The 14,551-nt window shown below is 39.7% G+C and overlaps 1 protein-coding gene across 7 annotated transcripts in view; it reads right to left on the bottom strand.

The window, feature by feature from the left end:
* Positions 1-14,551, bottom strand: part of CLCN5 (chloride voltage-gated channel 5) — a 196,183-nt gene that overhangs the window by 15,142 nt on the left and 166,490 nt on the right. For 5 of the 7 annotated variants that reach the window (XM_036996326.2, XM_036996327.2, XM_073228044.1 and 2 more), the window contains 5 exons: positions 8,768-8,919; positions 6,498-6,597; positions 4,239-4,426; positions 1,203-1,325; positions 162-368 (listed from right to left, as the gene is read on the bottom strand). In XM_036996326.2, the coding sequence (XP_036852221.1) occupies positions 162-368; positions 1,203-1,325; positions 4,239-4,426; positions 6,498-6,597; positions 8,768-8,919 (770 nt within the window). Of the gene's footprint in view, positions 1-161; positions 369-1,202; positions 1,326-4,238; positions 4,427-6,497; positions 6,598-8,767; positions 8,920-10,368; positions 10,487-11,005; positions 11,971-14,551 lie in introns of those variants that run through there. The other 2 variants (XM_017648180.3, XM_017648187.3) reach the window with 2 other exon arrangements.

Genomic DNA, 14,551 nt, shown 5'->3' with positions numbered 1-14,551 from the left:
ACACACATACTAGGATGTCTGTAGTTAAACTCCTAGAGGTGGAACTGCTGGGTAAAAGGGTGCTTGAATTAACATTGGTAGAACCCCCACATTCTCATCCCTGAGACTGTATCATTTACGCTCTCACCAAATAAGAGACTATTAAGCCCATATGTTATTACCTCTCTGCGCTTGGCTTCATTCTTCCTGTATTTGTTGAAGCAGTGGCAAAGGATGTTCCCACAGCAGCAAGCCACATGCACTAGAGGGCCCTCTTTGCCCAGGCTCAAGCCAGATGACACTGCCAGCACCAATGTGATGGTTTTGATAATCAGGGTCCACTTACCCAAATAGCCCCTAATAATGAAACCACTCAAGATAGTTTTTATCTGCAGGTCAAATACAGAGAGATTGAATATAGACTAAGCAAATAAACGAGGCTAAGCAGCAATAATCTGGACCTCTTCTTAGAAATTGCACTTTTTGTAGAGGTGACATAGAAATGCCTGACCTACAGTGATCCTAATTTGTGAGGGAGTTCAGGGGCCCCAAACAGCAAGAGCTGTTCTTTATACTTTCATGTTCTTTTTTTTTTTCTCCCACATGATTGCTGGGCAAGGGAGTATCTTAGTGTATGAGTGTGTTCATATGGAGAAGGGGAGGCAGAGAGGGAGGGTGTTTTCTTTACTTACATCCTTACAGGCCACCATAGCCTTGATTCTCTGCCAAAGAAATTTATAACTATGATTTGACCAGGAAACAGAGAGGGGCAAGGTCATCGGGTAATCTAAAATCTTTGTGGTTTCAGTCACTGTCAAGCAATCTAAATCAAAAGTAATTAGAAGAGGGTTTTAATCACTGTTTTTCTAGCCCAAATCATATTGTAGGAAATGTAGCAAAAAAGTTTTATTTTTTCTGTTCTAACAGAGTTGACAATACCACTACTTTTTCGGACCAGAATCTTGGGATCTATGCTGGGATTTTATTGAGTAGAGAGTAGGGGAGGTCTTCAGGGGCCTGGTTCACCACAGGAGGCAAGGAATAAAATCCCTTTAATGTCTAGGTGGCCCAGGTTGGAAGGACACTTGAGAGCCCTAGATAGACTCAGGATGTGATCCTATATCATATTCAAATTGTGGTATATGCTGGAATACATATTAAAGAGTTTTTAACCAAAAAGGATTCATTATTGTTACCATTTATAAACCATTTTAGATACTCACCTCAGGAATTCCAGAGCCACAAGCATAAGGTGCAAACACTTTGACAAGTGATACAGCAAGGAAGGCAAACAGGAGAGCCCAGAGGACGTACATGAAATAATTGACTATGTAGGCAAAGGCTCCCTGAAACAAGGAAAAAAGACAGAAGCTTGTTTTTGCCCAGACAGCCTCAATGAGGCATACAGCTCTTCTGAGTAATGGGTTTTCAGAAGAGGAGGTCAGAAGGAAAAAGAAGAATATTAAATCGCTCAAGATGTTCCTTCCCGGGTTGTCAGCAAAGCAACTACTCATATACTGCCAGCCCACTTGCTCCTGGAAATGAGAGGCTTTGCTACACCCAAAGGAACATGACAATAGCTTCTAAGAATGGACAAGAACAGAAGAGCTAAGAAAAACCCAAAGCAAATTCACTTTCTGTATGAGTACTGATAGGTTTTGTAGTCAAATATATACAATTCTATGTCAATTTTAGTAAGATTATAAACACTTCTTTGATTCAAATAGCTGAAACTTGGCTAACACATTTGAAGTACAGCCTGGCTGCCTACCTACCTTGTTTTCTAATTCTCACAGGAGGTTATAGCATGTAAAATTCCCAAATGTTTTTCTTAAAATATACAATTAAGCTCTGTAAAGAACCACCACATCTTTGAGAGAATTTTGCTACCACAGACGCAGCATTAAGTATATGCAATAGAAAGTTTTGGGCTCTGACCATAAACCACCACCAGTGAGATGCCAGATAGCCCAAAGAATAAAATGGCAATAGCCATTTTTAAAATGAGAATATACTTTTGAGATGATCCCCCTATGATAATGAAATGCCAGAAAACAAACCTAATTTGACCACTAATAAGGATTCACCAACATTAAAAGGCTTGAAAACAGTTAATGCCTTGCAAACAGGCTACTTTGAACATCGGAAATATTATGCTTGCTGAAAGAAATATTAGAAGTTGAAACCCACTCAAATTACATGAAACACAAAACTCAGTAACCTTTTGACTTTTTAAAACAGAAAACGTTATTAAAATAATTCACTGACCTAGACAAGGAGAAACAAAATACTCAGGTTTTTTTCAAGTTATAATTTTGACCCAGGTTGTCCATTATCTTGGTCCCTCAAAGGAACACATAATTGCTCTTCCTTAGCCTTTCGAATGTAAAATGAGGGGGGAGGCTCCAGTGGTAGGAAACAAAGAAACAAAGAAAGAAGGGAGTGAAAGGGGAAGTAGCTGAAACTGGCTAGAGGCAGAGGCCTGGAGGCCAAGTTCATGGCAGGAAAACACTTCCTAAAACCTAGAAGACTCTTTCCCCAGGCAAGGATGTCATTCATAAAAAGGAGAGCCAGGGAAATTCGTCACTGGAGCAAATATCAAGATCCAGTTTGACAGTTAGGGTTGGAACACTTAAACACATTCACACAACCATAAAGGGTTAGCACAGGGCCTGTGGCAGGTGGAGCCTATAGTGATGGAAAATAGTTCTACATGTCTATTGTGGTGGTGGTTACACAAGTCTACATGTGACAGAACTCAAGAGAACTACACACACACACATGCATGTAAAACTGGTGAAATAAGGTCTGTGGATTGTACCAATGTCAATTTCCTTGTTTTGCCACTGCACTATTTTTATATAAGCTATTACCATTGGTGGAGGCTGAGTGAAGGGTACACGGACCTCTCTACATATTGTTTCCCAACTTCCTGCTTATCTATAATTACTTCAAAAATAAGAGTCAAAAAGTAGGCAATGACATACACACACACACACACACACACACACACACACACATTCACCCTAAATTCCAGGGTTTCTCAAAATTTCTACCGAAGTACTCCTAATCTAGGAGACAGGGTAGGGGGTGGGATGCCTAGGTGCAGAGCTGAAATAGAGATTATGTTTTATCTTTACAAACATGAGAATTTTGCATTTTTAAATTAAATGTAATTTTTGAAAAAAAAACTTTCTTCCAAATGTTGAGGAAAAACTGATATTCTGGGAAGGCATATAACATTTACACTGTGGTTTCATTTACCCTCTAGCAAGCTGACCTTACTGCACTGTGAGCATAGCCCTAAACCCTTGCACACAGATAGTATGTATATAAACCTTTTATTGAACTCTTTCCCCAAGCCAATATGTACAGTCATATATGTGTATAAACACTCTTATTTCTGACTTTATTGTTTTCCTATCCTTCTTTTTCCTTAACTGAGTCTGTGTGTGTGTGTGTGTGTGTCATTTCAAATTGTTTGTGGACGAAAGTAAATATAAAAATAAATTTTGAAGGCACAAATATATATCCTAGTCTTATTCCCCCTCCTTTCACCAGCAGAGTAGATGAGCAGTGAGCTGACACTGGTACCTGTTTTTAGTGGTAATTGGGGATTGAGAGTTATTTTATTTTGTGTTTTTTGTTTTTAGTAAGAGCGATCTAACATGCAAACCAAGTGGTACTCGAAAGGTAAGGAACTGAAAAATGAGTTTTTTTATATCAAAAAATATATGCTAGAAGACAAGGGCAACTGAAAATATTGATGTAATCTCAAAATGGGACTATGGGCTATTTTATTCCTGGGTTTCTGTTACCTTGATATGGAACTAATGTTCTAATGCAATGCTCTGGGAAAAATAACTTCTGGAGTTTATACAATAAACTCATTTTTAACCCATTGCATCCTTTCTTAGAAATTATGTTCTACCTGTTGGCTGGCTTGACATTTCTACTGAAAGTATCAGAGAAAGATAGATTTGGTCACCCTGTGTACTGACAACTAAGAAAGAAGAAACAAGAGGCTTGTTTAAAACAAGTAAAAATTTTAAGTCACTGTGTAAGCATCAAACAACTTCACATGTTAGAAGAGATGGAAATAGGGCAGCATTTAAACCACAAAGGCCACTGACATAGGTTCCTCTTTTCATGAAAAGGAAAATAGGGGAAGATTCCATAATTGCCTTCAGTGCAGTATAAGAAATGAAGTAAATATAAGAACAGAAGTCAGTGGCTCAGAAACCTTCACTACATGGTACCTTATCCGTGCTGATGATAAGCTGGGACCAGCTATTCCACTCTGGGCATTTGTCTCTGTCTTCAAACGTGACATGCTTGGAGTTCCAGCAACAGTGTTCATGGTTAAACCAGAGTCCCCCTGTGCATATACCTTCTTTTAAGTCTGTCATCCAATGAGCAGAGATGTCTATCAAGCCAGCTAGGGAACCTGATTTGAGGGGAGGAAAGGAAAGATGAAAGTTGTCACAGAAAATGAGGGAAAAGGAATCAAAACAATGGACAATCATGTACCTTCCTGTTCTACCTACAACCTCTTTCTGATTGTCTGCTTGATTTTTACCTATTATCTCTAATAGGTTTCACCTATTATTAAATGTCTGTTCAAGAGGGAAAAACAAGAGCAAAACATTGTCTGCATTACACATTGTGTCTGTAGAACTTATATATAGGAGAAATTTACGGCAAAATGATTAGATGGGAACAAGGGGTAAGTGGATTTGACTTTGGGCTGATTTACATGGCCAAGACTGCTTTGACTTACAGTTGATGACTGCTGATCCATAAAGATAGTCAAGTTTATTAAACATAACTTTATTCTCACTATATAATAAGATTGAGAAAATGTGAATTTCCCCACACTGAAGAATATTATATGACATTTATTTGAGCAGACGTAGGGAGGTGAGCTGATGAAAGTAAGGGAAGAAGAGCTCAGTGCTGATAGTGACTTTGCTCCATGGGCTAGACAGTCTGAACAATGGCAGAAGGGCATTCTAGGCTAAGGGAATGGATTTATAAAAGCACAAACTGTGATATACAAGGAAGGACAGATGAAGCTGTAGACATGTTGAAGCATCCTGACCCTGGGACAGAAACATTCTGACCCTCAGGCTATAGGTCGCCAACCTGTGGTCTAAGGTGTTAATGCTGTCCCTTCTGACCTTGAGCAACCATCTCAGGTGACTGTTAGGAACCAGATTTCAAGGGGAGGCACTCAGTGTAGAAGTCATGAAGATATCTGGTGGCCATTGGAAGGAGAGAAGGGACAGAAGCTTGAAATTGTAACAAGGACAAGGGAAAAAATTTTATTCTTCAGGGTAGGGGAAACCTGATAAAATTTGTCCAGGGAAGAAGAAGCTAGCTGGGAAAAGGAAAGTTTTCTTAGTGAGAAGGCACAAATAATATTACATACAGAACATTCATCAAAGAAAATTATGAGAAAATGAATAGTGAATGGGGATTTATGTGCTATGGTCAATAGACTGATAGGGTTAAGACAGCTACAGTACTTTCGATTCTGGCCTTCTTATCATTTCTGTCATCCACATGAAAAAACTCTGGCATAGAGAAATTAAATGGTCTAGCATCGTGCTTTAGGGAAAGACATCATAAAATTCACAGCCCCTGCATTCTCAGATTGTTTCTGCATTCAAACACACTGATTCTATTGTTGCTCTACAGTGCTTAAAAACAAAATACCCTGTGTGTATAAAGTAAAGAAAAATATTCACTGGCCACCTAGTGACAAGAAATATGTTTAAAAGTTGAATATATTACAGCTACATTCCAACAGGCTGGAGGCCATGTCATGTGTATGTTTGGGTAGGTGCTGAAAGTGTTGACACAGCTTATTTACATACTAGAATAAGCCAGTCAGATGTAACACATTGTTTGATGCCTACTCTTGACCACTCCAGCCCCTGCCTTCTCTTCCTTCTAACTCTTACTGCACTTACTGCCTGGATTCAAAAAATTAACGTGAACATGCAGAGTTTGGCTTGTTCTCTGGTAGTGTCACGTGTGCACATCTTACTCTACCTAACACTGGCACCCTCAATCCTATCTTCCCTTCTACTGTTCCTCCTCCTCTTCCCATCAACACCCTAGACCACAGGTTGGCAAACTATAGCCCGAGGGTCAAAGCTGCCTCTATGTTTGTAAATAAAGTTTTTCTTTATCATATCTCTGTTCATTTGTTTATCTGTTGTGTATGGCTGCTTTCCTGCTACAGAGAGCATCTGGTCTACAAATCCTAAAATATTTATTTTACAAAAAATGTTCATTGACTCTTGCCCTAGATAATTTTTGAAACCCAGCTATGGATGAACCATTGGTCATTTGCAGCAATCATCTCATGCTCCATGGTTCATGAATATCTTTAGGTAATATCAGTAGCATCCTTAACAACTGGGCATAAGTGTGCTTAGTCCAAGACTTAGGGGAGGGGCACACCACAATGTTAGGAGATTCGTTTAGAAAACTAACATAGTTTTCCATACCTGCAAAAAGCCCAATAAGTAGCATCAACAACCAGCCAGAAAAAGCATCACTCACACTGTGAATTAAGGCCCATGTTGACTCTTTGCTTTTATTGGTAATCTAGGGAGAAATGAGAAAACACTGGTATACTCGACATACACACTTGCTTTTTCACCTCAAAATGTGCAATAAAGAAAGGCAAAGACAAATCTGTTCATTGGGAACAGAGACCAACTTGAAGTTACTTCTCAAATAATATGAACCAACACCACCAAGAACTCTGAGGTTTATTGAACCTTGTCTTCCTGAACCCCACCTTGATCTACAGTATTGCAATGCCAGCAAGTACCTCATGCAAGGCTCCCCCATTCAGCTGCTAATTTCTTATACCATCTTATAGCATCAAGCCCTGTCCATCAGATATTCTAAGGATGGTCTCTTGATGCACAGCAAATAGTTTGAAGGTTCTTCAAAGAAAAAACAAACATGGGCTTATTTGAGTGGTGAAAGTACAATTTGAGGTTTACTACCCTGTGCTGTGCCTCAGGGTCAGCCAAACACCAAGATTTGATCCCACAAACCCCAATTGTATCTTGACCATAGATAACAGGGATGTATCTCTTTGTTTTCAAAAACCTGTTGGGAATATCTGAGGCTATCAAGAGGTGGAGACAGTTTGACCTTTTAGGTCCTAACCTTGTCAATTAAACCCTTTAGTGCCCACATCTCAAAACCAAGCATTCTGACAGCTGTCATTGGCACTTCCCCCTTCTCTGTACCTCTATTTCTTATCTTTGAAACTGTGACTTAGCTACCTCATCCCCATCTATATTAACATCACAAATAATAGCAAACATTATTATAAAAAATTTTGAGCAGTTTAAAAATTTACTTTGACCTATGACTTTAAGTTTCCATTTTCAGTTCTGAAAGTAGATAAAGTGACATCTTTCCCTGTGACAGTGTTTCCACTCAGATCATGAACAGTTAAGGCTAAAAAAAAGTCCCCTTTGAACATCTGATAAACACATTTGAATTGATTTCAAATTATTATTAATTGGCATAATTTGTCTCAGATGTAAGCATTTTAACATAATGGGAAATACGTCCTCATCATATCACAGCTGACTTTCACAACGTGCATAACATGTTCAATAAGCAACTCATGACAAACTGAACTCTGAATTAATTACAAATAGCAGAAATTCTAGAGCCATACAGTTCTAAATTTTAAAGCCTACCTGAATCAATATGATAGAAAGAAAATGTGTGTGCTCCCACATAGCAGAAACCTTATGAAAAACACAGAATGTTCTATAGAGAGCATCGTTTTTAGTTAGGACAAGAAAACTGAGTGGGATTATCACAAATCCATGGATTACAAAGGAATTTCTCAAAACCTGTACCTGGGACAACCTGACCCCTGCTTTCAGGTGGTCATGAGAAAACCAGAGGAGCTGGGAAAAGTTTGAATGAAAAGCGATCTCAACCTAACTGCTCAGGCAATTGACTTGGCTCAGAGAGGAGTATCATGAACTCAGGAGAGAATGGGGCCCACTTAATCAAATTTTAAATCTGGAGTCAAAGCAGAAATAGTAAGAAAGAAAGAAAAAATAATACCTACTGTTGGCTGGAAAGGTCTCACCAGAGGATCACCTACTGCATCAGGATCACTGGGTCCCTACCTTTTCCATCTATTACTTAATTCAATGAATGTCCTTCATTTGAACTTGGTTGGTATTGTGCTCTTGCATGAGTTGAATGCATAAATTTGCTTTGGTTTTATGGTTGTACAAGACCTATCATCACAGGGAGTTTATCTTGTATGCTTCAGTAAACACTACGGCTCTGATATTTTTTTTAACTTCTATTCCTTTAAAAGGAGCCCATTTACTTATCAGTTCTAAAATTCCTGCTTCAAGGGAAAACCATAAAAGGGAGATGGGATGGGGATAAAAGATCTTTGAAATTTATTTTGGTTCCCCACCACCACCACCAGCTTTGTTTTCACCTCCCTGCAAAGGCATTTATACTTATACTCACTTCAGGTCTACAAGGATCCTTTTAAAAGACGAAGATAAATCATCATTAAATATAGATCCTTTTAAAAATCATATAAAAGATATCTCGAAAATAAAAATAAGTTTAAAAACAAAACCCCACATTGCCAATAGAAACCCGATTCAGCCATATCCAGAGCTGAAGGAATGCATACATATAAAGAATACATATCTTTGACTTCTTCCCTGGTGCTTCCTGACACTTACTCATGTACCATCTTTTGTCTTACCTCTCGGTGCCTATCCCGGTCTCGAGACTTCTCTCTCACCCAATCAATTGTATTGAAATCATCATAGGTCCCCACACCGGGGATTGGCTCCTCCAAGAAGTCCATCATCCTATTCGAAGAACCTATTCCTCCACCATTGTATGATTTGTCCTCTGAATAGGAAACAAACATTAATACTTCAGACATTCTAGACATGTTTAAGACCTCCTTTCTGAGCATCAAAAGGTGAACCCTTAAACCATCAGAGGACTACAGTTAGGGTGTGCTGAGAAAGCAGCACAATCACCTGGTGGGAAAATCCATCACATCCAGAGGTTTCTGTGGTCTAGGCACAATATGATAAGTGTCTTAAGGCAGTGAAAATGGAAAGGGACAGATGAGAGTGACAACACAAAAGGAAAATTGACAGGAGCAGAAGTGCAGAGAGAAGGACTTTTGAAACAAAAGACAGGAGCTTGGAGCAGCTTGGATATTTCAGTTACTGTTACGAAAAGGAGACAAAGTTTTTCATAGATGTATCACATCAGAAACCATTTTACATTTATAAGGCAGTGATTCAACCCTGAGAGGTGGCTTTTGCCTGAGAAGGGACTGCAAAGAAAGTATGTCAGCCTCTTCAAGAGTTAAGCTGGCTGGAATGTACATATTTCCCTTCAATAGTTTTAAGACTTTGATCTCTTATGTAACAGGCTTGTAGAAACTTTTACTGAGTATGTCAGAACAGACTAAGATTTACAAGTAGAGATTCAAGTCCCTCCCTGATCCCTCAGCTGGTAGAAACACATCCATTTGCCTGACCATCACAGTCATTTATCTGCTCCAATTTTAGCACTTCTATTACAGTTACTTATACAAATGCTTCATCTTCCTTTCCAGACTAGAAGCTCTTTGAGGGCAGCCCTATATCTGATTCATCACTACCTTCTCCAGTGCCTAGCACATATCCAAGATTCAGTAAATATCAGCTGAACCAAAGTTTGTTTGATGAATAGTGGGAATGGGGGAGAAGTATTCAAACTCAGAAGTCGTACTCAACTAAGGTTACTTAGTATTGCTTCAAACTTGTCTAAAATACTCCCACAATCCTCTGGTGGAACAATATTTCATTATTAAACACAAAATGTAAAACAATATTCAGGAACTTATGCAAATGCACACTGAGGAAAAATGCAGAGTAATGGCATCATTGACACAATCAGTCAAAGCTCACATTTGCAGCATCAACCTTGGCAGGGACAGAGCTTTACACAGACGTGACGAACACCTCTGCAGAGCAGTCCAAAGAGGACCTGAACTGAACCCCCCTCCCCACATCTGTATTCCCATTTTCACTCTAAACTCCTAACAGACAACTTCAACACTCTGGTGGGGTAAATCTGAATTAACACCCAAGCTGAAAACCTGGTTTACAAATTAAGACTTTCACATACCTAATTCAGCATACCTTTCACAAGCAACACACACATTTGAAAGGAAAAGCTTTGCAGAATCCAAATCATATTGAGGGTGAGGGTGGGGGTGGGGTGGGGCTGGAGTAGAGGAGGTGAACAAGTTAATCTTAAAACCCCTAACCAAAGTCCTTTCGGTATCTTCTAGCATACCTGGCTGTAAAATGGTTGGCTGCTGAATCACCAGCCCAGCATTTCCTATCATGTCAGTGCCATACTGATAAAGATTTGTGCTGGTGTGTTGTTTGAGAGCTTGGAGAAAAACAGCCAGCTAGAAAATGAGGGCAGAAAGAAAATAAGTATGTGAGGAGCGAAAAACAACCAAGCTGTTTCAATTCTCAAAACAAATGCTGCCATGAACACAGGACACCAAACAACCATAAATTTACTTTTTAAAGCAGGTTAATGCTTCAACAGAATGTGCTCTGGTTTAAGAGAGTTCCTTTCAAGAGAAATTTAAACAGGATTTTGTGAAACTGATTTTTAAAGCATCCAACAGCTATCTAACATTATAGCAAATGAGGCCCCCAGCTCTAAGGCTATTAAGACAAAATGAAGATCCACAACAGCGACGAAAAGAGAAATAAAGAATCTTATTACATCACTAGGTAACCTGAGCACTGGCATCATCCCTCTCTGTAGACAGTCTCCTGTTCGAAAAGCAAATTGTCAGGCAGCTCGAAAAGAGCAGACAGTGATTAGAATCTGACAAGAGACTGCTTGTGATTCTACAGATCCCCTGATCCCTGGGGTCATGCTTCTGTCCTTGGCCGTGCTCAAGTCTGCTTACCTTCAATCACAGCTTTCTTTTTTTCTGCCTTAAGGAAGAAAAAACCTTGGCAGCACGCATCTGGTTATTTAGGCTGAGGAGCTTTTACAGAAGGAGCCCTGGGAGGAACTGCTTTAGAAGGGCACTTGCTGTGTTCTCTCCCTTTCGCAGGAACAAACGCCACCTTAAAGAACCACCAATGTTCCCCAGCGGTCAGAGTGTGATGTCACTGTTGGAATCATGTGACCAGACCCTTGGACCAGCCTTGGAGAAAGGAAGATTTTTAACGGAGCACAGAAGCCTTAAAGATGTAGTCTCATCTAAACAACATGCCATCAAACTGGGGGCAGTGGAGTAAGTTTGGAAAGCTGAGTTCCAGACAAGTTTTACTCTTCAGACCTCATTTAGTAGAAAATCCAAGGAGGCAAAGTAGAAACATCCAAAAGTATTTAGAGCTACTATCCAAAAGTATTAGACCTAAGCAAAAATGGGAGATGGGAAAATACAGAAAAGTCTTTTAAGAAGTGTACTGCATAGCAAGAACACAGATAAAATCTCACAAACTTAACGCTGAGTGAAAGATGCCAGATATGATAGAGCACATAATAATTCTATTCATGCCAGTTCAAAATCAGTCAAACCTAAATTATAACATTTTAGGATACAACTGTAAGCAACTACAATACAAAGAGAAGCAAGAAAATGACAAAAGTAGAGACAGTACCTATCCAGAAGGGAGAAGAGGTCAACCATCAGGATAGAGCATGTGGGGAGGGTGGGGCTTCTGGAATGCTGGTAATTTTTCTTGATCTGAGCAGTGGTTACCTGAGTGTTCACATTATAATTATTCTTTAAACTATATACATATGTTTTATGTCTTTCTATGTACATATCATAATTAGAAAAAATTATACAAAAACTGAACTGCATATGAACTTACAAGGTCAGTTCTTTAATAATACCTAGAAACTTTGAAAACCCAGAAAACAGTCAAATGAGTTATTTCAATTATACAATTACACTTTTGAAAATCATGTGTATCTTACATAGAGAGGATGATAAGCTCAACCTCATAAGCTCCCTTCAAAATCGTTCTTTATTACATAGGATTCCACATGTAGTATCTGAAGACAACTACATAATTCACTTACATTATTTAATGAGACTCACATTATCTTACTAGATTAATTTACAGTAAAAGATAGTATCTTTTTTGGTACTTAAAGAAATGTATCATTCTTCAATGTGCAGTGACTGACTGTATAACTAGTACCATGTAAGCAACTTTTGATTAAAATTTATGTGTTTTTCAAAATACTACACCTATGTGTCTAAGGAAGAGACTTCTGAAACATAGAGGGTGGTAGCTATGATGCAGTCCTCATACTAAAATGAGGTTCAGTTACAATTCAGATTAAGAAATGACACACTGGAGGAGCCAAGATGGCGGTGTGAGTAGAGCAGCGGGTATCTCCTCCCAAAACCACATATATTTTTGAAAATACAACAAATACAACTGCGCAAAAAAGAGAGACCAGAGAGAGGATACAGTACAACAGTAAGGCTTCATCTCCATCTGCGGAAACTCAGCACCTCATGAAGGGGCTAAGATACAAGTTGCGACCCGGTGGGACGCGAGTGCTACCCCCACCCCAACTCACCAGTGGGAAGAAAGGAGTTGGAGCAGGAAGGGAGTGGAAGCCCAGGACTGCTAAATAACTAGCCATAGTAATCCGCACGGGGAGTGCAGACACACATTGAATGCTATGCTGGATATTAGGGAAACAGAAAAGTAAAACCTGCAAACAGGTCCCCACAGTCGGCTCCCCTGGAACAAAAGAAAACTGAGTGCTTTTTGAAAATCTTAAAGGGACGGGGGCTTCACAGCTGGATGGAACCATTCCAGCACACTCAGCCCAGCAGGCTAGGAATTCTGAAGAGATTCAGGTGCCCCAGCCCTCTGGGAGGGAGCACAGCTCTGAAGCCCCTCACGGCAATCAGCAGCCTGCCATTCATTCCCCTGGGCGGTGCAGCTCTGCTACAGTGGTGGAGCAGCTGGAGAGTGGCCCTGGCCACAGCAGCCACCCAGAGTTTCCTCCCAGCATGCAGCTGCCTGGTACTGGCAGAGGAAGCTGGGAGATGGCGCAAAGGGCCACTGTTCTCAAAGGAGAGCACACCCAGCAAGCCTGCCACTCCCCACAGGGTTCTAGGCTACCTCAAGGGCTGCTTCCAGTGTGCAGGTAACTAACACAGGCAGCGGAGACGGGCAGGGTGACCAGCAAGCAGAAAGGGACTTTGTTCTCGCAGCTGACACATGCACCACCTGCCTACAACTACCTCTACTGCCATGAAAAAGCAGAAGAATTTGGTCCAGTCCAGAATTACCCAGACAGCCCCAAAGAGAGGGCCTGGGGAGACAGATATAACCAATCTTCCTGAAAAATAATTCAAAATAAATGTCATAACCATGCTGATGGACCTGCAGAGAAATATGCAATAGCTAAAGGATCAAGTTACGAGGGAGAATACAGAAGTAAAACAATCTCTGGAAAGACAAAAGAGCAGACTGGATGAGGTGCAAAAGACCATTAATGGAATAGAAATCAGAGAACAGGAATACAGACAAGCTAAGGCAGAGAGAGATAAAAGGATCTCCAGGAAGGAAAGAATACTAAGAGAACTATGTGACCAATCCAAATGGAACAATAATCACATTATAGGGGTACTAGAAGAGGAAGAGAGAGAAAAAGAGTTAGAAAGTGTCTTTGAAGAAATAATATCTTAATACTTCCCCAAACTGGGGGAGGAAATAGTCTCTTAGACCATGGAAGCAGACAGATCTTCCAACACAAGGGACCCAAGGAGGAAAACACAAAGACATATAATAATTAAAATGGCAAAGATCAAAGACAAGGACAGCATATTAAAGGCAGTGAGAGAGAGAAAAAATGTCACCTACAAAGGAAAACCCATCAGGCTATCATCAGACTTCTCAACAGAAATCTTATAGGCCAGAAGAGAATGGCATGATATATTTAATGCAATGAAACAGATGGGCCTTGAACCAAGAATACTGTATCCAGCATGATTATCATTAAAATATGAAGGGATTAAACACATCCCAGACAAACAAAAGTTGAGGAAATTTGCCTCCCACAAATCACCTCTACATGATATTTCAAAGGGACTGCTCTAGATGGAAGCACTCCTAAGGCAACATAGATGTCACCAGAGAAAACAAAATCACACCAAAGAAAGCAGACCAACCAAATACTAACTAAAGGCAAAAAACAAAATCAACTATTCAGAAAAGCAGTCAAAGGAAACACAAAAGAGTACAGAACAAAATACCTAACATATAAAGAATGGAGGAAGAGGAATAAGAAGGGAGAGAAATAAAGAATCAACAGACTGGGTTTATAATAGCTTAATAAGTAAGTTAAATTAGATGGTTAGATAGTAAAGAAGCTACCCTTGAACATTTGGTAACCATGAATCTAAAGCCTGCAATGGCAATAAGTACATATCTTTCAATAATCACCCTAAATGTAAATGGACTGAATGCAC

Source organism: Manis javanica, chromosome X, assembly GCF_040802235.1.
Source record: "Manis javanica isolate MJ-LG chromosome X, MJ_LKY, whole genome shotgun sequence".
Classification (NCBI taxonomy): Eukaryota; Metazoa; Chordata; class Mammalia; order Pholidota; family Manidae; genus Manis; species Manis javanica.
Note: the sequence above shows the minus strand (reverse complement) of the source record. Positions and strands in the feature narration are given on the sequence as shown.